At 34.1% G+C, this 22,916-nt stretch overlaps 3 protein-coding genes and 1 pseudogene across 8 annotated transcripts; 3 read left to right on the top strand and 1 right to left on the bottom strand.

Annotated features, from left to right (window-relative positions):
* Positions 1-1,066: 1,066 nt before the first annotated feature.
* Positions 1,067-1,501, top strand: LOC146905676 (uncharacterized). Its single transcript, XM_085728606.1, has one exon. The coding sequence runs from the start codon at positions 1,067-1,069 to the stop codon at positions 1,499-1,501; it is 435 nt and encodes a 144-aa protein (XP_085584732.1).
* Positions 1,502-6,331: 4,830 nt separating this feature from the next.
* Positions 6,332-11,021, top strand: LOC146905675 (pentatricopeptide repeat-containing protein At5g56310-like). 3 transcript variants are annotated; one of them, XM_085726604.1, is made up of 4 exons: positions 6,370-6,825; positions 6,897-8,232; positions 8,329-8,390; positions 10,355-11,021. In XM_085726604.1, the coding sequence occupies exons 1-2, from the start codon at positions 6,811-6,813 to the stop codon at positions 7,875-7,877; spliced, it is 996 nt and encodes a 331-aa protein (XP_085582730.1). In that variant the 5' UTR covers positions 6,370-6,810; the 3' UTR covers positions 7,878-8,232; positions 8,329-8,390; positions 10,355-11,021. The 3 variants fall into 3 exon arrangements, with proteins under 3 accessions (XP_085582729.1, XP_085582728.1, XP_085582730.1); XM_085726603.1 differs by having other exon boundaries at positions 6,332-8,232; XM_085726602.1 differs by having other exon boundaries at positions 6,332-8,390.
* An 88-nt stretch (positions 11,022-11,109) lies between these two features.
* LOC146905674 (uncharacterized) lies at positions 11,110-11,821 on the bottom strand (annotated as a pseudogene).
* A 1,931-nt stretch (positions 11,822-13,752) lies between these two features.
* On the top strand, positions 13,753-19,306 carry LOC146905673 (putative CoA ligase CCL8). 4 transcript variants are annotated; one of them, XM_085723834.1, is made up of 10 exons: positions 13,753-13,891; positions 14,672-14,743; positions 15,242-15,319; positions 15,444-15,524; positions 15,824-15,913; positions 16,012-16,119; positions 16,773-16,925; positions 17,283-17,358; positions 17,470-17,511; positions 17,733-19,306. In XM_085723834.1, exons 4-10 carry the CDS (start codon positions 15,462-15,464, stop codon positions 17,774-17,776), a joined length of 576 nt encoding a protein of 191 aa, XP_085579960.1. In that variant the 5' UTR covers positions 13,753-13,891; positions 14,672-14,743; positions 15,242-15,319; positions 15,444-15,461; the 3' UTR covers positions 17,777-19,306. The 4 variants fall into 4 exon arrangements, with proteins under 4 accessions (XP_085579960.1, XP_085579958.1, XP_085579959.1 ...); XM_085723832.1 differs by having other exon boundaries at positions 17,470-17,594; positions 17,733-17,932; XM_085723833.1 differs by having other exon boundaries at positions 15,444-15,624; positions 17,470-17,594; positions 17,733-17,932.
* The last annotated feature ends 3,610 nt before the right edge of the window (positions 19,307-22,916 follow it).

Here is a 22,916-nt window from a genome sequence, read left to right as displayed (position 1 = left end):
CTATTTTTTTTCCAATTTTACCCCTTGTCCGGATTATGTTTTCTGGATTACATTGTTAGAAATTTGCAGATGTTTCCGGATTATATAATCCGGAATAGTGTTTTATTAGAACTTTTGCAATTGTAAGGTCTACAATTCGTAAAACAAAATGGAAATAAACTAAAAACATAAATAAAAAGACAAAAACATAAAAAAAAAATTCATTTTATTAATATATGAACAATACATTACAATAATTTTCAAGCTTTCAAGCTTTTTAAGCTTATTACATAATATCCTAAAACTATTTCTAATCCTATCCTATTACATAAGCTATACCAGTGGCTCCAGCTCCAGCTTCAGCTTCAGCCACTAGTGGAGAGGAAAGAGGGTGGGAGGAAAGAAGATGGCGGGGAAGAAGAAATGTTGTTGGTGGGGAGACAGAGGGGGCACAGGTGCCTCTAGGGAACAAGAGACCATGATGGTCAACATGACACCCAGACAAACCCACCTCAGATTCAGACTCACCCCTACCCTATTGACCGATCATATGACCCCTGATGGATTTCCAAAGAGGCCTCTTTATATGAAAGGCCAACGATGTAAACACATCGTTGTAGAAGAGGAGAAGAGAAGAAAGAAGTAGGTGTAAAAATTTTTGAGAAAATGAACCATATTTATAGGGGAGGGGGGGTTAAAAAACGTGTGGGAGGCCATCAATGCCGGTCAAAAAACGTGTTTTTACACTTGACCACCGCCCAAAACGTTTGAAAAACGTTTTCTTTGTGGTGCAGACCACCGGCCTAAAGCTTCTGCTGCAGTCCGGAAGATATAATCAGGATTAGACATGCATTCCGGATAACGTATTCCGGAAAAAGACGATAATGGGGTGTCCCAAAGTGAAACTTGGGACGTTGTGTATGGTGAGGGTTGGTTCGGATTGTATAATCTGGATTGCTTCAGCATTGGATTCTTCTGTGTGGCCTGCATTGCACCGACAATTTTTGTGGTCCATAGCGCCCAAATGCCTCTATAAATAGGGGTCCCTGATTTCATTACAAGTAAACTACACCAGGAAAAAAAATTCATGGAATTCCCTAGCTTTGATCCGAACACCAAGGTAGCGGCAGTCTACTACAACGGTGGAACACCACCCCATCTGTTTAGGATTCGCGACGATGTCACCCTCTCCGGGCTGAAGGATGAGCTGGATCAAATCAACCGTCAACTCAACCGCATAGACACAAGGAGGGTGGTCGGTGTCGAATATCGATGTCCATTGTCCGACTCAGCCGGATCTCTTCGCTTCAGCCGGATGAAACTCACAAACGACGACGACGTGAGAACCATGTTCTCTGTCTTTGGTCAACACAGCGCTAGAGGACCGATCGAGTTGGACGCTTCTTTGGTTAGATCTACTGAACAAATTCTGAAAAGTTTGCACCGGCCCAGGAACTACGAAGAGATCAGGGCTCTGCTGGAGGGACCAGAGGAGGAAGAAGTTAGTTTGAATGATCCATGATAATGTGTTATGTTTTAATTAATCGCGTGTTTTATGTTGTTTTAATTGAATGTTAGTAATGTGTTGTTGAATTAAGTTGTTGCATTATGTTTTAATTGCGTGTTAGTTATCTGTTGTTGAATTTAATTGCGTGCGGCGTTATTATGTTTTAATTTACGGCAAAGATGAGATAAAAATAACCAAATATATGCTTTTTGGATTACTAAATCCGGAAACCACAGGGCGCAAGTGTATTCCGGAATACGTAATCCGGAATTCCTCAGCATAGGATTCTTTTGTATGGACCACATTGCACTAAGAGTTTATGTGGTCCACAACATCCAAGGACCTCTATAAATACATCCTCTCCGATTTTCACCTTCAATACCATCAAAACACACAAACACAACAAAGCAAACCATGCAAATTTTTGTCATCAAGTTGAGGATCTTTCTAATGCGGCCGCGAATGGATGAGTTAGCTCTCTATTTGACTGCATTATGAAGATCCTCAGCATGCTGTCAAAAATATATAGATAGTCCTTGATGCCTCTTTGATAGATAGATAACTCAAAAATATCAAGAGGTTTCTATGAGTTAGATCTTGCTGCCTGCCATATGAATATGTCATTTGGCAAGGCAGCAGGATCCTCTTGAAAACACCTTGCCTTTCTTCATTGTGTTGCAGATCTAACTCCGAAGAAGAGGTTCTTATGAACTCGATCATGTCGGCCTGCCGATCGTAACATGTCAGTTGGCAGGCCGGCAAGATCGAGTTCAAAAGCTCATCTTCGAACCACCTTCCCAGAAGATTCATTATTTATGTTATTATGTTTTTTTTTAACTGTTTATTTGTCTTATGTTGCTTTTATTTATGTTATGTATCTTTGATCTATTTTTTTCCAAGGCATTCACAACGAAAACGATCCAAATAAAGGGTCAGGTGAAGTTCGGACTATATAATCCGGAATCACTGCATGCATTCCGGATCGTATTTTCCGGAAACCCTCAGTAACATTTTGGCCGGTGACGTTTCACCAAAGGTTAGGCCGGTTAGTGGAGTTTGAATGCATTTTTTTACGGTTTTGAATGTGGAACACGTTTTATTTGACCGTAATTAAGACCTATGACTTATATAAGACTATAAAAAGGCATGGATCTTCAACATTTTCCTTCATTCTTCTTCACCTCCTTTCTTACATTTTCTTCAATTTTTTTAAGTTTTTTAGGTAGCTTTTAGGAGTGTTTGTGGTGTCATGGTCATTGTTGACCGGTCATACGACCCCTGCAATTGCTTTGCAGCTTATGCGGGGGTCGTATAACGGTCAACAGAGACCCTTGACATCAAAGAAAGACACAAAATGTGCATATCGAATTGGTCCGAATTTTATAATCCGGAAACACTAACAATCTGGTTCGAAAAATGTAATCCGGACCAGGGGTATTTTTGGAATTTTTACAGGGCGCGCGAGGAGGCCATAGGGTGGGAAAAGTAATACTCTAATAATAATAATCTCGTGCTTACGGGTCAAAGTTCTATCTAATTATAATGGTAAAACTTTTTTTTTTTTTACAGAATAAAAGATATTCATTCATTCAAATTGAAAGAGTACATCGATATAATGCAAATTCGCTAAAAACGAAAAGGATGAATCTTTGAACAGACTCAGAACATTCATATTAATAACATAAAAAAAAAAAAAAAAATCGCGTGCTTACGGGTCAAAGATCTTATAATGGTAAAACTTAAAAGTTCAAAATCGGAAGGGATTATCAACCTTTATATTAAAATTTCAAAAAAAAAAAAATTAATAACTTAAATATGTTTTTAATAGTTATTTTGGTATTTTTTTTTATCCTTAAATATAATTTTTTTCAGTTATTTTTGTTCTGGACCACTCACACGGCTACACGTGTACAATATAATGTCGTCTCAAAGCTTTGCATTTAAAGGAGCATGCCAACTCGTCTGCGTCGTGCCACACTGGAGCACGCCTCCAAGTGAGGATCACGCTACACGTGTCCGCTCTAATTCCTAATCATAAGCCGCATAACTCGGAGACGATTATGCTAAGAGCACGTCTATATAAGGGTGAACTTGCTACACCCTCAAGGTACACAACTCTCCTAAGACTTTTCTCTCAGTTCCCATACTGAATTGATCGTCGGATTGCTAAGTGCCTACGGGCACCCTTCGTTCCACCGCAAAAGACACTTCGCGCCGCATCGGAAGCCGTGACCGATCATCGGAGCATTCTACACAACCGTTCTAACCGGATAGATCAATTTTAATATATACAATTAATAATATACGAGATACTTTGATATATATTCATAATTTTAGTGGAAAATAATAATAATTATTGTATTAATATTGTAAAAAATATAATTTAAAACAATACATATTTTAGCACGCAAGGAGTAGTTGAAAAAATAATAGATAATATATTGACATTCTAAAATGACAATTATTTTAAAATAAACTTTTTATAGAAACAATTAAAATTAAAATGAGACGGAAAGAAGCAAGTAACACTACAGTCGTGTAAATTTTCTCTACATTTACATTTACATAACGAGTAAATAGGCAATTACCTCCCCAAAATTGTATGTTTCGTCAATTACTCCCCTAACATTAACAAAACTTCAATTACCCCCTGAAATTGCACGTTAATCAATTTACCCCCTCCATCAAATTCTTCTGTTAGTCAACATGACGTTTTGCAAATACACCCCTAAAGTTTAGCAAATATGTGCAAAATGCCCACCGAACTTGAAAATTTATATTTTTTTTATCTTTGACTCAAAAGATATTAAAGACAAACAATTAACAGTTAACTTTAATACTTTACACTCTACAACATTACAATCCTATATTACAATCAACATTTGGATCCTTTATACAATCCAATATTTTAGATAACAAAAAGAAAAACGATATACTAATCCATTACCACTTTGTAATACTTTATTAGATATAAAAACTCAAACTCAATAATACTTCGTTTGTGAATACAATGAGCACGTGACAATCAACATAAGCATTACCCTATGGAGCCTAACACTATTTGACAATATTGATGTGTTTGACACCTATGTTGAGAGTCATAAGTTAGAATTCCAAAAAGAATTTCATTTGAGCATTGTTTATATAGAAAGAAAAAAAAAGCAGTTCAAAATACTCATTAGCTAGGATTGCATACATGGATACAAAACGGGATTAGCCAGCTATATTATGACTCTACTTTGTAGTGTTCTTATGATGTGTTAGACATCTGATTATCATGTTATTAAGATGCAGTTATTATGTTATTAAGCAGCAGTTACTATTTAGAAATTGTTGAATAAATTGGGAAATCAAATGAAAAATCAGTAGGCATTTTATTTGGGGACTGAATATTGGTTTGGGAGAGGCCAAACTCTCGAATTCTTGGAGGAAGAGACCCAAGACTCTCAATTTTCTAGGGAACCCATTGTATCCTATATTTATATACTGTTATATTTCTATGTTTGTGTTTACACTGATTTTTGGTAAACAACCGCTGGTTTAAAATTAATTACTTGCAAGATTAACCAATAAATCTTAAGGACATATTGTGTTTGTTATTTTCCAGAAATTTATGAATGTTCTTGAAGAACTTAGTAAAAATATGAAGATAACTATCGAATTTAACTTAGTTAAATCTGTCGAAGTCACTTCTAAATGAAAGTAAGATAAATTGCTTGAAAGAAATAAGTAAATTGTAAAGACATTTAAGAAAACAAACTTAAATTGCATTGATTGAATGTAAATTGGTACACATGTTCTCTCTTTCATGCGGACAATTTGAGTGTAAGTCTTTGTGTATGATTGGTTTGTGACCCGTTTTCCTTACGAAAACTACTATTTATACTAGAAGAATAATTACCTAGATTAAGATTTGAATCCATAACTGCTGAAAAACGGCAAAGATCCGTTCGATTTGAATTTCAAATAATTGGCTACTTCGACATAACCGTTGCTTGACCTTACGGAGAACCAAACTTCCTTCGATACCTATCTGCCTGTCGAACTGTATCCATGTTTTAAATATTTCTATTAAGTTCAATCCTTCAACCAAACATTTAAATATGAGAATAATGCTGATTCTTTCGATCATAAGGTCAACTCTAGTTTGACTGCATTTAAGATAGCTCTTAAAAAATGCAGGCTAACAAATTGCCCTCAAAAAATGTCATTTGCGATCATCCTCTTCGATTGGGAGAAAAAGACGTTTTTGATTATTGAAGACAAATCACTTTGATTGAAACTGATACCCATACATTAACAAAGGACAATTTGGTAATATTAACACACAAAATAGACACATTAATTACACTAACAACTTTTCGTATGAAATGTGAAAAAAATAAAGGGGGGTTACACATAGGAACGAAGGGAGTAATTAGGACCAAATATTTTTTTGAAAACTTTTCTTATATTAAGGACAAGTGGGAGTAATATTTTTGACTAATAAAGTGCACTCATACTGGTCCCCATGAACTTAGCTCAGTTGGTAAGAACATTGTATATTTTATGCAGGGGCCGGAGTTTGAACCCCAGACACCCCACTTCTCTACATTTAATTAATTGTGTGAGCTCTAACCACTAGGCTATTAGACAAAAAAAAGGGTGCACTGAAACTGTTACCCCATTTACATTTGAAAAATGTTAACTAGCGCCTCTGAGACACTAGTTAAGGAAACCAAATATAATATAATTATTTTAGAACTTGTGTAATGAAAGTTTAAAAAATGTAAAGAATGATATTTTCAATGCAAATATTTATTTTTTTTGTTTCCTTAACTAGTGCCCGTGGCACTAGTTAACGATACCATTTACATTTACATAACGTAACACTGCTCTGCCTGCCGCTAACAAATGTGTAGAGGAGGCAGGAGAACTCCTTCAAATGTTGCCGCCAAAACTGCCATCCTTCGTCAACCACCGCACACCAACCACCGTCTCCCTCTCAACATCATCATCGTGGCTTCAATCAACTCTTCCATCTCCACCTCAAAATCAAAACCCTCCTACCTTAGCAATCCTCGCAGACAAATCCACAACCATACAACACCTCAAACAAATCCACGCTCAAATGATCATCACATCCCGCATCAACGACCACTTCGCTGCAAGCCGTTTATTCTCCTCTTTCGCTCTTTCCCCTTTCGGTAACCTCGAACACGCTTCTAGAATCTTCTCCTCGTTACACAAACCCAATTCCTTCATGTGGAACACTCTCATTCGCGCTCATCATCAACAACAACAACCCCACATTTCTCTCTCCCTTTACATCCAAATGCGTAGACATGGTGTTATCCCTGGTAAACACACTTTCCCTTTTCTCCTCAAAGCTTGTTCTTCGCTATCAAATGGTTTGCCACATTGTAAACAGGTTCATGCACATGTGGTGAAATTCGGGTTGTGTTTTGATTGTCATGTGGGGAATGGTTTGGTTCGTTGTTATTCTGTTTCTGGTGATATGGTTGATGCACGTTACGTGTTTGATGAAATGATTGAGAAAAATTTGAGTCTTTGGACCACGATGATTTGTGGGTATGCTCAGAATTGTTGTTATAATGAGGCTTTGGATCTTTTTGAGAGGATGGTTGATGTTGGGTTTGAGCCTAATGGTGCTACTTTCGCCTCGGTGTTGTCGGTTTGTGCTCGATCGGGTTGTCTTGAACTTGGGGAAAGGATTCATGAGTTTATGAGAGTGAAAGGGGTTGAAGTGGGAGTTATTCTTGGGACCGCGTTGGTTTATATGTATGCGAAGAATGGGGATATTTTGACGGCGAGGAAGTTGTTTGATGAAATGCCTGAGCGGAATGTTGTTACTTGGAATGCTATGATTTGTGGTTTGGCTTCTCATGGACATGTTGAAGATGCTCTTGGTTTGTTTGAGTGTATGGAGAAGGAGGAGATTGTTGTTCCTAATGCTGTCACGTTTGTTGGGGTTTTATCTGCTTGTTGTCATGCAGGTTTGATTGATGTCGGACGTGAGGTTTTTTGTTCGATGAAGGTTGTGTATGGAATTGAGCCGACGATTGAGCATTATGGGTGCATGGTTGATCTTCTTGGGAGAGGGGGTAAGTTGCTAGAGGCAGAGGAAATGATAAAAGGGATGCCATGGAAACCTGACGTGGTTATTTTGGGAGCTTTGTTGGCAGCTAGCAAGAATAATGGATACACCGAGGTTGCTGAAAGAGTGGTGAAACAAATTCTTACTCTGGACCCTCATAATCATGGAGTTCATGTTTCTTTGTCGAATATGTACGCAGAGGCTGGACAATGGCAGGAGGTTTCGAGACTGAGGAAGATGATGAAAGAAGAGAAACTCAAGAAAGCTCCGGGGTGGAGCCTTGTTGCCACTTAATTGCATTTCTAACATGGCTTGTATGCGGAAGATACTTGTTATTTTTGACAAAGATTTGATTATTTCATTATTAGCTAAAAAGGCGGGGAAGTGAGTTATGATCTAAGCTTACTTGATTCAAGCATAAACGAATGTACACATATTGTTCAACCGTTCTTGTTCTGAAAATATTTATGGTGCTTACTGACAAAATGTTATGGTGCTTACTGACAAAATGGTTCCACACTGTTGCTTTGTCATGAAGTTGTATCCTAACCATTTGACAAGTGACAGAGAACAAGTGATTTCATCAACTTCTATTGATAAACGCACAAAGTCCAATGAACACTCCAAATCTTCCAGCTTTCATGATAAGGCACCCAACATTTAAGCTTCATTTATTTGTTATATAACATTTTATTTTATTTTTTGAGTTTCATTTGAGCTATTGGGTTGTCGTGTAATTTTGCAGATGTGAGCGAGGTTGTCTTGTCGACACTTGAGGATGATTAAGGAGAATCTCTACACTTGCACGTATGTTATTCTTGTGTTATCTTCTGCTCATTGCTACAATTCATGTTCTTACTTGTGATTTTATGTTATTTTTTTATTTTATTTTATATTCTGAAAATTGAAATTAAGACTTCTGTTTGGTGAAAGATAATGGTGTCGCTTGATTAGTGTTACTGACATCAATGTAGGAAAAGACTTGCGTTGTTGTATAGTTTTATTGTTTACTTTGTGATGGAACTCAAATTGAATACTCCTTTCTTTAGGTTAAAATTTTCAAATTGTTTATTTTGTTTTAACCACCGTAGCACCGACTCTTTTGATTGAAGGCGTGTACAGTGGCCGGCAGCTGTCAGTTACTGACACCGACACGAACCGACACATATTGAACATTGATAGGAACCCGAATTAAAGAGAAACAAAAGAAATAGTAGTATAGATTGAAACGAAAATATTACAGAAGATTATGCATTTATGCCTCTGTAATCTGAGAGCAAAAACTCCCCAGAGAAGAGACATTTCTCTCTCTCTCTCTCTCTCTCTCTCTCTCTCTCTCTCTCTCTCTCTCTCTCTCTCTCTTTCTGCCCAAAACCAGTAAGGTTCCTAACTGAATAATTCTGAATCCTTCAGTTGTGGCCAAATGGCCTTATATATAATACTAGGACATAAACTGCATATAACTGCTCCTAATCAATACAAATTACTGCATAAACTGTCTAACTGCTCCTAATCAATACAAATACTGCATATTATACAAACTGCTAACTGCTCCTAAATAACTGTATATTAAAATAACTGACTGCATCAGCAGTTACCCTATCAATACCACCTGATTCCTAACAGAAATGTTATAGCAATTTTAGACTTATAAGGTCTAGTGACCTGAATTTTCATTTTAAAAAACTAAACCCATGCTGTTAATGATAAAATCAGCATTAAAAATGTATAAAAGAAGGAGTTGGAATTCCCCTAGCAACTTATATAATTTTAGTCTGATTAGCGTGTCTTGCAAAACTAGTGACTGAGCTCCATATATTAGCAATTTAGCATGTATTGCAATGGTTTAAATTGCTCAGTATTTTTGGGCAGTGTCAATTTTTATCTGGGTAGTATCATGCTGGATATAAAACACAAATGTCAAATTGGCTAGAACAGCCAGTCAATGTAATTATTAAGTGGCTGAAAAAACAGAGTCCTTCTTGATCTGCATAAATTGGAGTTACACATATGATTGGTGATAGCAAAATTACCATTTGGTAAAAATACCCCTACAATTGGTAATGTATACCTACATTTGCAATTCAAATAACTAAAATTCCTCTAATTATTTTTGTACAAAACAATATCTACCATAGAATTCACCAGCAACAACTTTTTCAAGATTTTATAAACATCAGAATTGGCCAATTCAAAAGTGTAAAATGCATACTTAGATTTTTTTAAGAATTTTTTTATCTTTGGATTGGTCAATCTGAGCAAATTCGACCCGGATGGTTAATCTTGAGAGCATCAAAATAAGCAAATAAAATGAGAGCTTTTAAGAACAATCGTAAAGGAAAATGCAGCCATCACAACTTTTCCATTGAATGGTTAAGAATGCTCACACTACCTAATAATTGTTAAGCTGAAAAAAATGTTAGTTTTCGTTAGAGATTTGTCCTGTCACTATATTTTTATTGAACTAAATAAGAACTTTGTATATTTTTCGACTTAACAACTTTGTAACTAACCCTAATATTAGTTGAATGAGAAAAATATTAGGGTTAGTTAAGAATGGGCTTTGGTAATTGCCCACAAGAGATAGGCTTTATGATCGAGGAGTCAATAGCCCAAATAATTGTGCGTTGCGATACAGGTGTCGAAGATAGTATGCATTTATTTTTCTCATGTCAAAATAGTGGCAAAGGCTTGTTTTTGGAATTTTATACTTCAGGTCTTGAATCATAGTTCGTTCTTCTGTGGCTAATAATATCTTTGATATTATGCAGACTTTGAGTGCAAACCACAAAACTTTGTTTTTGCTTGCACTATATGGGCAATATGGAAGAAAGGAATGATGTTATCTGGAGAAATGAAACTGCCGCAAGAGCTGTGGTGCGATCGTAATCGTTATTAACCGGATGGAGAAATGAACAAAATGTGCGTAACAATAGCAATAACCAAGACATGAGTCAGCATAATGCAGCTTGGACAAGACCTCCTATACGACGATATAAAGGCAAAGTTGACGTCTCTTTTTCGAGATCGTGCTGTAAAGTGGGTATTGGTGTGTGTATACAGGATGATAGACCAATTTGTACTAGCAAAAATTGAGTAGATTTCTCCTATTCTTGATGTTGATATTGGAGAATCATTAGGACTCTTCCATGCTATGAAGTAGGGAAGAGATTTACAACTTAGTAATGTGGTATTCGAGTTAGATTCCAAACAAGTGATAGACAGTGTTAATAGCAACAATTTAGATGCGTCTAATTTTTATTTTTTTTTTTGAAGGAGATGCGTCTAATTTTGACGCTATTATTAGAGATTGTAGGCATAATTTATCTTCTCATTTTAGAAACTCCCATGTTGAGTTCATTAAAGATAAGATAATGAGGTTGTTCATAATCTTAGAAGAGTGACCACATTTTTATCTAATTTCTATCTTTTTATTGATATGCTTACATGTATCCATATTTTATTTTTTTGGTTACAAGGCTAATCAAAGAGCAAAAACAAACAAAAACAGCAAAAGAAACAAAAACTAGCGCCTAATAAAAAGCGATCCTAGTTCATCCGTCCGAAGCGGAGGGAGCAGCCCCTCTAGGGGGAAGAGTGGATAACCAAATCGACATCATTCGAGGCTCCAAGCTTGGCCATGTAATCTGGACACGGGTTGCCTTCTCTGAGCTAATGTTGAAGAGAGAAATTTCTTGAACTCATGAGGTCTTTGATGTTCTGGATGAGAACAACATAAACATGAAAATGATTTAAATCATCCTTTTATGAGGTTGACGGTGAGGAGAGAATCTGAATAGGAAGCCAATTCCTCAAAGTTTAGGCTGATTGCCAATTTAAGTACTTGATAGAGAGCTGAAAGTTATGTAAACAGGATGTCCTGAGAGTGGTTAATGAAGCCCGAAAATCCAGCTATGAAAACGCCTGAATGGTTGCGGAGAACTCCTCCAAATCCTGTGCGGATGGGGTCACCGTTGCAGCTGCCATCTACGTTCAAGATAGTGCACGGATGGTTGTTAAAATTTCATTGAGTAAGTCTTGAAGAGGAAGAGACGGTTGCCGAATTGAGAAAGGAGGAGCTTATTGTTTCAGACAAACTGTAAATATTGCAACTGAGACGGGTTAGTGACAAAGCTTCATTGCTGAGACACATAAGGTTACGGTGTCTCCAAATCCACCACATGCATCCATATTTGATTATTAATGAAATGCTATGTCTATTTTGTAAAATAAAAATTAACGCATAGATTTATTGTGTGTATTTGTTATGGACTTATGAATATATACTTTATTATTAGTAATTATTTTGATGAATTACCTGTAAAATTTAGCACTAATATTTATTATTTATACATTATCCTGTTCAACCGTGATTCAATCGTGTTCAACCGTGATTCAATCGGTTGGACAAGCTGAATCATAACCCAAACGGTTAGGCCGGTTTGAATTGAGGACCAATTTTTAGAAAATAAATTGTAACCAATATATGGGTCATGTTAACAAATGTCCTAAATCAATGTTTTAAAGACACTTGTTAATAAAATCAAAAATTTGGAAACAACAATATTTCAACTTTTTAAAAGTTGAATTTACCATTTTTCATCACTATATAAATTTTTGTTCTCATGTCTTAAGGACACTTTTTCGTATTCCTCTATAGTTTATTTATGAGACATTTTTTATTTTCTTTCTATTCATGATCTAACCTAGTCACCAACCCGATCATGATATTGAAGGACGAGACCTTTACCATATATTTTGAAAAACATAGATACATTAAACATAGTTTAAAAAGAAAATATTATTGATGTTGTTTGGTGTTTTCTTTTTTTAGGTAAAAGGGAAGGGGCCACAACCAAAACCTTAAATGGCAAATAAATATAAAATAAGAAAATCCTAGCTATGAATAAAGTCTTCTCTAATGAAATAAGGAATATCATCCCACCAATAATCAACTTAAATGTTGTTTGCTTTTTAGTGATAATGGGAGTGAAAGACTTTGAAATAAAAGACACTGGAATGGACATGTTTAAAAAATCTTAAGAGAAATTATAGATTTTTTTTTAAAAATATTTCTTACACAAGAAACAAAAGGAGATTGTTGTTTTCATCACATCAGATCAAACACAGATACCACACAAAGACGAAGAAAAACAAATTTAATTTGAGTTGTCAATTTGAGAAAATGTGAGTGTGGCTGAAAAGTCTAAAGGTGAAGGTAACAATTTTCATTATTTTGTAGTTGGACCATTATTGTCATCATTCACAAAAACATAAAAAGACCATTTTCTCACCCTACTGATTTTTCGCGTGTTTTATAGATTTCAGATTATAGAATCCTAAAAACGTAAAACACCCTCAAAAACCCTCCCGACACACCATATATTTTGAATTTTATAATCCAAATAGGATATGTGAGAAGGTTGGAGGTGGGATAAGAAACTCTTGAACACAAAGACCATAGGCCTAATTTCTTCATTTGGGCTTCTTCCTGCTATAAGAGATCATGCTCAAACCCATAAAAGAATAGGGAATTTCTTTTCCCACCCTCCACATCTAGTTAGGACTATGAAATTGGTAAAAGTGTAGGGTGTTGGAGGGTATTTTTAACGTATTTTTTTTTTTTTACACATTTCGTATTATATAATCTGAAATATTATAAGCCGTTCGAGAAGCTAATTGGATGCATTACGAAATTGTCAAAAAACAATATGCCGGAGGTTATTGCAATGTAATCAACTAAATAGTATTTCTACTTAAAAAAAGCTTAATATTATCTGTAATTTACAAAAATTAATTGACAAAAAATTATAACATAAAAATTCTTTTTTTTGGGTCAAATAACATAAAAATTATTATTTGAAAATAGATAAGTAATCATAAAAATTATTATTTGAAAATAGATAAGTAAGTAAATATTTCTAGTTGATGCTGCCAAGGTGATCATGTCTTAATGGAAGTAGGACTTATTTTCACATTAGGAACATGTGGTCCTACTTGTTTTCTTGTTTTTGGATAAATAAGGAGTATACAATATCTACTAAACTAAATATAAAAATAAATGTCCGTTTTTTTTACTATTTTGCCCCTTTGGGGGTATTTTCGTAAATTGGTAAATAACCATCTCCCCCATATATATGTTGTGGTATGTTTCAATTCATTCCTTCCCACTACCTCAAAAACGCGTTCTCTCTAAACAAACAAAACTGCTTTCTCTCTAATGATACTCTCTCAGCCGCGATCTTCTTCTCACCGCCGTACCTCGCCGTCTCCGCCATACCCAGCTCTGAAGAACATTATCAGGATCGGTGAGGCTTCGTCTGAGTGTGTAAAGAGTGTCTCCTTCAGAATTTGCATGTGTAAATTGAATTAGAGTTAGGGTTATTGCTTGCATGTTTTCAGAAAAGGGTTTTTTGATTTTAATTGAGGTTTTGATTCCTTGGTTTTGTGTTGTTGTTAACTGATTCTGTTTTGTAAAAAATTTATGAGAAATTTTCAGAAAATTATGTGTTTCGGTTGTAAGTTTGCTTGCATGTCTCCAGAAAATTGTTTTAGTGATTTTAGGGTTTCATTTCTTGGTTTTGGGTTTGATTTTAGGGTTTGTTTTAGTGAGTTTAGGGTTTGTTTCAGTGTCTGTGTCTTCATTAGTTTTGTGCCTGAATTTTGTGTTTCACTGTTATTTTGCATTGATTAGTTGATTTGGAATGACAGGGGTTTTATGATATACAAAGTTTTTTGATGATGCTAATGTTTGTGGTTCTAATTCTGCTTAAATATCTTCAGAAAATTGTATCTTTGATTTTAATTGAGGGTCTGGTCTTTTGATTTTGGGTTGTTGTTTAGTGATTGTAGTTTGTATATCATAAGTTAAAATTGCAACCACAAAAGAAGTGAAAAAATTTGAGAGAGAAGAAATAATGGGTTTAGTCTGAGATAAAAATAATGGGTTTAGAAGTATCTTTTGATTTTTTTGGTTTAGAATGATTACTGAAAAATATGTATTTTGTACATTGATTAATTTTGAAATCTAATGTTTTAAATCCATTACTTATTTGTTATTTACACACACCCTTTTATTGAAAATTTAGATGGACAATGGATTTGAGGATGGACAAGCAGCTTTTGATATGATGGCAAGCAGTCAACAGAGGAAAAAAAGGGTTAATTTCTAATTTTTCATGTGTTGTTTTAGTTTTGCTTCATTATAGTTTTTCTACATATAATTCACTGAGACCTCCATCACCACTCTCACTTTCACAGTGATTTAGTTAGGAACTGAAAACTAAATTTGGCATCATACATCAATGTTGATTTGTTTCAGAATTGCTAGATGCTTCTGATCCTTTGATTTGGGAGTCCTTGATGAGCCCTCTTTTATTTAGGGTTTTATGGAATTGAGTAATAAGAATAGTGAGAGTAGAATTGGTCAAAGTTCAAAACAAGCTATTGACTCAGTAGACACTGAAATAAATTGTATCACGGAGGAAACAATCAATATTAGGAGAATCTTAAATTTAATTAAGTTGTGATCAAGTTGAATATAAAAATGATCAAATTGTGATTCATCAGTATGCAATGTTTGCTTTTATACTTTAATTGCGATATAAAATATCGAATCTCATCATCTTTTCTCCATATATTTGCTGTATATATATCAGACATACCCTTAGGGATGGATGGATGGCTTATTTGCTGTATATATAATGCCGAAGATTCAAATGTACCGTCGAATTCAGGTATGTTTTTAGTCTATAGGATCGAAGAATGTCCATCGTTATATATAAAAGCTGATCATTAGTGAACACTATAATTGGTCTGCATTCATATATAAAGATTTTTAATTAGATATTATTTTTTTAGGCGTCGAAATTGAGGTGAATGATGTCAATGAGTTATTTGGGGCTGATGTTGATAATGAATTTGAGGACACTGCTGCTTCAGGTAAATCTAACAATGAATTGAAGTTTAAAATGCTTTTCGGTAATGATGCTAGCAACTCTATGGAGTCATTGGCATAGCCATAACCTGCAATTGTTGGAAGGTATGATGGTGCTATTTTTTTCAAATTGACAACAAATCATTCAAATTGTGATATTACTATTACCACTTTTATCAGAAGTAGTAATATCATTTTCAAATTGGTTGGATATATAGTTCTGTTATAGAATATGCTTCTATATGCTTCATACGATGCTTCTATATGATTCAATATTTTGATTTCATTGCATCTTTTTTTGCAGGTTGTGAGACTACCAATTCGCAAAATTAGACAACGAAGAATGAAAATTGCTGAACTAGAACAAGTTAGCTCAAGACCTGATGTTGTTGTGGTAGGAGTGTTTTATATTGCAGAATTAGTTTCAAATTGTTGGGTATCCGCTTCTTTTGAGGCCGTTATGCAAATGATGTTTCATAATTTCATTTTCAGGTTTGGGATGCTACTGCAGCAGATCCTAAGTTGCTGGTGTTTTTGAAATCTTATCGTAACACCGTACCTGCACCTAGGCATTGGTCACAAAAGAGAAATTTTTTGCAGGTTAGTCAGCATCCTAACTTGATAGTTATTATAGGTTAATGATGTAAACATGTCTGATGGTTGTGCCTTGCGTGCGTGATGTACTAATGGGGTGAAATTGATGAAGTCAATAAGGTTTATCTTATATATGTATGGATGTGGTTCTTGCAGGGGAGCGGCTTTGGCAATCACCAATCCTGGACTGGTAGGTGTTTGGAAATGGGCATCCTTGAGTTGTTTCTCTTTTATTATCTTTGTTATATTGAGTGGGAATATGGTGTTTTATGTTGTGTAGCTGTGTCTTGAATTTATGTTGTGGACCTTTTTTGATAACTGCTTTCCTTTTTGGAATGAGGTTTCTTGGTGCACAAGATTTGTTTGGTGTTTTTATTTTGGAGTGAGGTTTGTTAATGCACAAGATATTTTTGTGGCCTTGGCCAGATATAGCAATTTTTCTCTGAATTTGGTTCATTTAACTGAGGACAGTCGAAACACAATGTATTGAGGAGAATAAAAGTTGAGGTTATTTTGTTTTTATCAATCTGCTAAAAATTTAAGGTTAATTGAATACTTAGTCTATGATGGGAGTTTGTAACTATGTGAGTGATGTACTACATTCTTGCTTATGTACAAAAGAATCGTTTAGTCAAATTATGTATGGCATTGAAATCCAGGGAAATCTTGGTGGAGCTCGAATAGGAATAGTTGCGAAACCGTCTGCTGAATTTGTTGCTGGAATACTCGCGACTTGGTTTAGTGGAGGTGTTGCTGTTCCACTTGCACTCAGCTATGCAGAAGTAGAGCTTCTCTATGTGATGAAGAATTCGGTATGCTTTGCAAACACTCACTTTTCTTATACAACATCTCCTTTCTTTTGTCTGTTTAATGTTTAGCTTGTGAACATTAAGAATTCAGGACTATATTAATTTTCCATTGACATTATCTTGGTACCTTTTATATGAAATTTTCAAATAGCTGGTTTATTTGTAGATTTTTTTTCCTTCGTGAAAAGTATATATGATGTAAATATGCTTCAAAATGAAACTTACCTAAGGAAGAAAAAAGTTGGTGATGTGTCTTCTATATTGAGTACTGAAGATCATGGTGAATTAATGCAAAGCATTGCCAATAAAACCTCTTCTCAGTTTTTCCATATTCTGCCTGTTCCTAATAATTCCTCTTAGAAGAGTAGAATTGGACATTCACAAAATGGGGAAATTGATGCAGACAGAATTTTCCTGAAAAATGTCGAAAGATCAAGTAAGAATATCACATTTTCAGCTTTTAAAAATGGATGAAGTAGAATATCTCCGTATCAGTTTTCCAAGGCAATTCTTTCTCATCATTTGTTTTTCATATCCTTTGGATTAGGTGAAGATTCGGCACTGATTTTGTACACTAGCGGGACAACAGGTAAAAACAAACAGATATTAGATTGTATGCTGATTGTTACTTCAAATTTTGCAGACAAATTGTCTTCTTCACTGGTCCTACACGTATATAAAATTGTTCATAACACATTGATTAATGTTTAATTTTGAACTAAGCTAAATATAATTGATTATGTGAAGCTAAATGTTTAAATATAATTGATTATGTGAAGCTAAATGTTTATGTATTCTCTATTATTACAGTTGGAGGGCTTCTTAATGCAACATGTGGGAATATTGGTGACTGATAATAGCAATATTTGCTCTTAGCAGCAACCAAATTGTTGTTGTAAGTATTCTCTTTTAGGTTCCATCCTTTCAAACCTTCTTCTTGTGCTTGGAACTTCCCTACTTTGTGGTGGCATTGCAAACCTTGGAGTGGAGCAAAAATATGACAGAGTAAGTCCCTAAAATCCAATTAACACTTCCATTTTAAATCGAGGTATTTAACTAAGTGGTTGATCACCAATCCCCTTTTCCTATCTCCTCAGTCCTCCCATTCAAAAATAACATCTTAGCAAAAAGTCTTAACAACCAAGAAAGAGAATGTTAATTGAAAAGAGATTTTTTTTTTGTTAAGATGTTATGGCTTGAATGGAGGGGAGGGGGTAAGAGAAGGGTGACAGGTGATTTCTATTCATAACAGATTTGGTGAATGAACATAAACACCATTGCATCCGTTTTTAGCGGTTTAGAAGGAGAACAATTATAGTTGTACAGTTTAATAATAATGCTAATGAGTAACTGCCTCGCTAATCCCTCCAGCCTTTACTCTTATAAATCTCTTTTACTCTGAGGAAAAAGGGGCTTAAACCCCATACTTACAATCTAAACATAAACAAATTCAGGGTACTTAATCCTGAAATTCACAACATGGCCTTATTAGATCGGTGTAAAGCTTTTTTGCAGGGTTATTTTTTTATATTCTTTCATTATTTCGAGGGATTTGAAAGCTTTGTTACAATAATCTTCTGTATTTTCATCTGTCATCTAAATTTCATTCTTTAGTTTAGGAGGTCTCCTTTAGTTCTCATCTTTTGTAATTCTTCCTTTTCACCTTAACAAATATGAGTATGATTGATTAAATAATCCCAATAAATAGAGGCTATTTCATACAAGTTTATTGGGAGTGATAAAGCATTAAAGGAAAAGCAAGGTCGGCTTATTTACAACATTCATGATCTGAAAAGTTAAGTAAATAATCTATCCTATGGATAGTGGATACCACAAACTAGAGATCATTAAGAAATTATTAGGAATATAAAATAACATTGAAGTCTTCATCAAATCAACTAAGTTGAATGAAAGAGCTTTACTCATTGATGACCAAACTCAAAAGAGGTATAAGTGTCGCTTGATTACTGCGGAGATAGCAAGTCATGGCCAATAGTTCAGCTTTTGCCGAAAACATGTGTTAGAGATAGGTGGTAAACTAATCTTTGATCTTGAACAACCACCTAAAAACATACACATTCAAGTTGTTCCCAAATAGAACTTCGTTGTTCAACATCCGCCACTTTGACAAATCGCCTGAACTCTAATCCAAAACTATTTTGACTTGGGGATGTTGTTTCTTTGGTTCATTTTGTGTGATGTAAATATTGGTGTTAATCCCTTTTTGGTAACTTGGTGACAGCTACACTCGCTTTTATAATTTTGGCTGATATGTAATCGTAATTTGCACATTATTGGTTCTTTCATTGGTTCCAAATAGTTTCATCTTAATTGTTATTATGTTTTTCTGGTATTATGAACAAAATATATGTTGTTTTCATGAATCAAGACTTGGAAAGCCTTTCATAAATATTTAGATAAATATTTCTCATGTTTGTGCAATATACATTAATTTGCTTATTTTTCCCTTGGAACAATTTTTTTACAAGATACGTTGTTCAATGTAATTGTAATTTACACATCATTGGTTCCTTCATTGGTTCCAATTAGTTTAATCTTAATTATTATGTTGTTTTTTTTTGTTCTCATGAACAAAATATATGCCCTTTTCATGAATCAAGAGTTGGTAAGACTTTGATAAATATTTTATAATGTTTGTGCAATATTCCTTAATTTGCTATTTTTCTTTTGGAACAATTTTTTTTATAAGATACGCTATTCAACCCGTTTGAAGCACGGGTTTGGGTGTTTCATTATTGGTTCCAATTAGTAATTTCATCTTAATTATTACGTTGTTTTCCTGGTCTCATTAACAAAATATATGCTCTTTTCATGAACCAAAACTTGGTTAGGCTTTGATAAATATTTCTAATGTTTGTGCAATATTCTATAATTTGCTCATTTTTTCTTTGGAACAATTTTTTTACAAGATACGTTGTTCAACCCGTGCGAAGCACGAGTTTGGGTGTTTCATTATTGGTTCCAGTTTATTTCGAATATTTATGTATTTACACTTACAATAGATTTTGCAAATTTGTAATTTTTTAATAAGCGAGGGTAGATAAGGCATTGAATTTTGAGTCCTGAAATCATCTTCTTAAAAGAGAATGCGCCCTTTATACACGCAAACGAGGATCTAACATTTTCTTTGTTAGATGGTGTGAATAATTGAAACACTAATTTTATTTTATTTTATTGGCATTTCATCTTGTGTTAATCGAGTATGCATTTCGGTCAAGTGACGAACATGCGAATGAAGAATAAGTGTTTCTTGGTTAATTTTTTTTTTCTTTTTTCTTCCTCACTAGACTAGCATTAGACAATGAAGAACCAAAATTCTTATTATGCGATCTTCGTTCTCGAAATTACGAAGAATGACAATGTTTTGTAATTTAAACATCTCTCCTGTAGATATGCATGCAATATCTAAATTTAGAATCAGCTTACTTTTAAGTGTATTAACAAATATGTATTTGTCAATAAAATTATTCGAAAAAAGCAATCCACCCCGTGCGAAGCACGGGTTTGTAACTAGTTTCTTATACAAACCATGCCACAATTTATCCAAAAACAATAAAATAAGTAGAGGACTTTATCTGGTGTCTTTTATTAATTTCCTACTTTTGGTGTTACTCTCGGTGTTGTAACAGATTGTGGTCTAATTTTGTGTTTATTAAGATGTTGCAATTGAAACCAACTTAGGTTGGTTTGATGGTGTTGGCTTGAGATTTTAGAGTATGTTCATCCTCAAAGTTTTAGGTTCAATTCTCTCTAATATCAATTTGAGTGGATTAGTTTATCTTATTGAAAAAAGATGTTGCAATCGATTGAGTAGCTTCTTAAGCCCTTCACACATGGTGGGAGGATTATTCACTAATGACGCAGAACATGATATTTTTAAGGAATACAAATTTCTTCCCTTAAAAAATGAATAGAAGAGTAGTCATGGTCTACAAAAGAATCAAAACAAAAATCAAACCTATCAATGCTTTGAAGGCCATTTAATGACTAGTTAAGAGAGACAACGTACACTAAATTATTAGTTTATTCTATCCAATTTCTCTTTTTTTCTTAAATCTTTTCACATAAGGCAGTCTTATTTGAGGTACCGTCGAACACTAAACATAGACATCTCTTTTAGCTGAGATTCAAATCTTAGTTTACCATGTTGTGTTGTGGGAGTATAGACGTCTCTTCCTCTCTTTCTTCCTCCTATACTCTTATAAAATATAAAAAATTCAATCATATAATATTTTTTTAATCTAATATATAAATATTAGTTTACATTAATTCAGAAGTACTTTATTTTGGGATGACACAAAGTTCTAGTAGCTAATTTTTTTTTTATAAAAAAACTTAGTTTAAAAAGAAACATACATATTTGTCTCCATGTGTTTTAACTTGACCTTTGGTGGTTAGGGTAGCTATTACTTCAAAGGACTCCTTTTCTAAGACCACATACAATGGTGGTGTTGAAAGCCACATTCAACACTTGGAAGCCTTGCAATGGAAAGTTGAAAATTGATGTGGAGGAGAGAGGTGATAAAAGGAGTCAACATGTTGAATGGTGAAAAGGTGGGGAATCTGTAGGCCACGTGGCGTGTTTCGGTTAGTGGAGAGAGTGCGTGTAGCGCACGCGCCAACAGGCGCGAGTGAGAAGAACAACGACGCAGAGAGAGAAGAGATAAGTGGATAAGTTATAACACATGGCGCTTCATGGTTGGTTGTTTGGATTTATCTCATCTTAATTATTTAAACTCAATTATTTCATTGCAAATGATTCTTTTTTAAAATTTTTTTTACCAAAATTCATGATTTTTTCGTCTATAAATAGAGACTTGGTTCATTTGATTTGGACACAAAAAAAAAACAAAGTTTTTCACTATCTTAATATTATTATTATCTTTCTATTAGTTTTTCTTTTGAAGTTTTAATGTTATTTTTAGTGAAATGGATCCCAATAATAATCATTTCAACACCCAGAATTCTTCTAATTACCCATTTTAAGTTACTTGTGTGCTTAGTTTGTTGTCTTGCATTTTAAGTTATTTGTGTGTCGCGTGTTTTTTTTTTGGTGGTGTCCGGGGTTCGAACCCCGGACCTTGCATATATTATACATTGTCCTTACCAACTGAGCTAAGCTCACGGCGACGTGTGTCGCGTGCTTAGTTTATTGTATTGCATTTTAAGTTAAGAAAATAAAAATAAATTATTTAAATAAATTTTGTTTTTACAAAAAAAACTAAAAAATAAATTGTTAAGTGTTTATTATTTTAATTTAATTATAATCGATAATTGTAATTTTATGTAATCATAAAAACAAAAATATAAAATTAAATAAGAATATGAAATAAAAAGTGGTGGGGGTAGAGTATTGACTGAAAAACCATTGGAGAGGGTAAAAGTTGAATGAGTATTGAATTATTAGGTGGAATAAAGAGAAAATGATGTGGAGTGTTGGGAATTGAAAAAGTGAGTGTTGAACTTTTTTGCCATTGTAAATGGTCTTAGCTTCTTTTTGTTTCAGTCTCTTTTTGTGTTTCTAAGCGAGTCTAATGTTACTTTAGCGCTAGTTTTTTTGAAATATTGATGTAACACATACTTTTTTTTCCTTAGTTCTCTAAGTGTGTTTGTTTCAAGTTATATTTATAGATTCCTGAAAATAAAATCATAAAAATGCACATGTCTATGTTTCTCAATGGAGAAAAGAAAGGAAAATGTCGTCAACTTTTTCTTTCTTGTTTTTTTTTTTTGTTTTTGGTACAATCTTTCTTGTTTTTATTTCTTAATCTATATAATATAAATTTACCACCTATTCCAAGACCTCTTCTCTTCTTTTCTTGACAAGTGTCATCATTTTTAAAGGTTTTAAAGTTTCATTCAACTAGCGACATGTGGCGCTCTAATCTTCTTTTATTCTAATGTTTTATTTATGGAAATGTTATAATTCAATGTTTTTTTTGGAAGACCAATTATATTGTGTTATTATATGTT

This window comes from Medicago sativa, chromosome 7 (assembly GCF_051527215.1).
Source record: "Medicago sativa cultivar Bolivia chromosome 7, Bolivia_mono, whole genome shotgun sequence".
NCBI lineage: Eukaryota > Viridiplantae > Streptophyta > Magnoliopsida > Fabales > Fabaceae > Medicago > Medicago sativa.
The sequence above is the reverse complement of the archived record's forward strand: the minus strand, read 5'-3'. Positions and strand labels throughout refer to the sequence as shown.

Excerpts from the sequence above, each read along its gene's own strand:
- LOC146905676 (XM_085728606.1), top strand. The coding sequence starts at position 1,067 with ATGGAATTCCCTAGCTTTGATCCGAACACCAAGGTAGCGGCAGTCTAC.
- LOC146905673 (XM_085723832.1), top strand. The coding sequence starts at position 15,462 with ATGATGTCAATGAGTTATTTGGGGCTGATGTTGATAATGAATTTGAGG. Across the intron at positions 16,120-16,772 it reads AAAAGAGAAATTTTTTGCAG|GGAAATCTTGGTGGAGCTCG; the intron begins GTTAGTCAGCAT and ends ATTGAAATCCAG. Across the intron at positions 17,359-17,469 it reads GAAAAATGTCGAAAGATCAA|GTGAAGATTCGGCACTGATT; the intron begins GTAAGAATATCA and ends CCTTTGGATTAG.
- LOC146905675 (XM_085726603.1), top strand. The coding sequence starts at position 6,411 with ATGTTGCCGCCAAAACTGCCATCCTTCGTCAACCACCGCACACCAACC.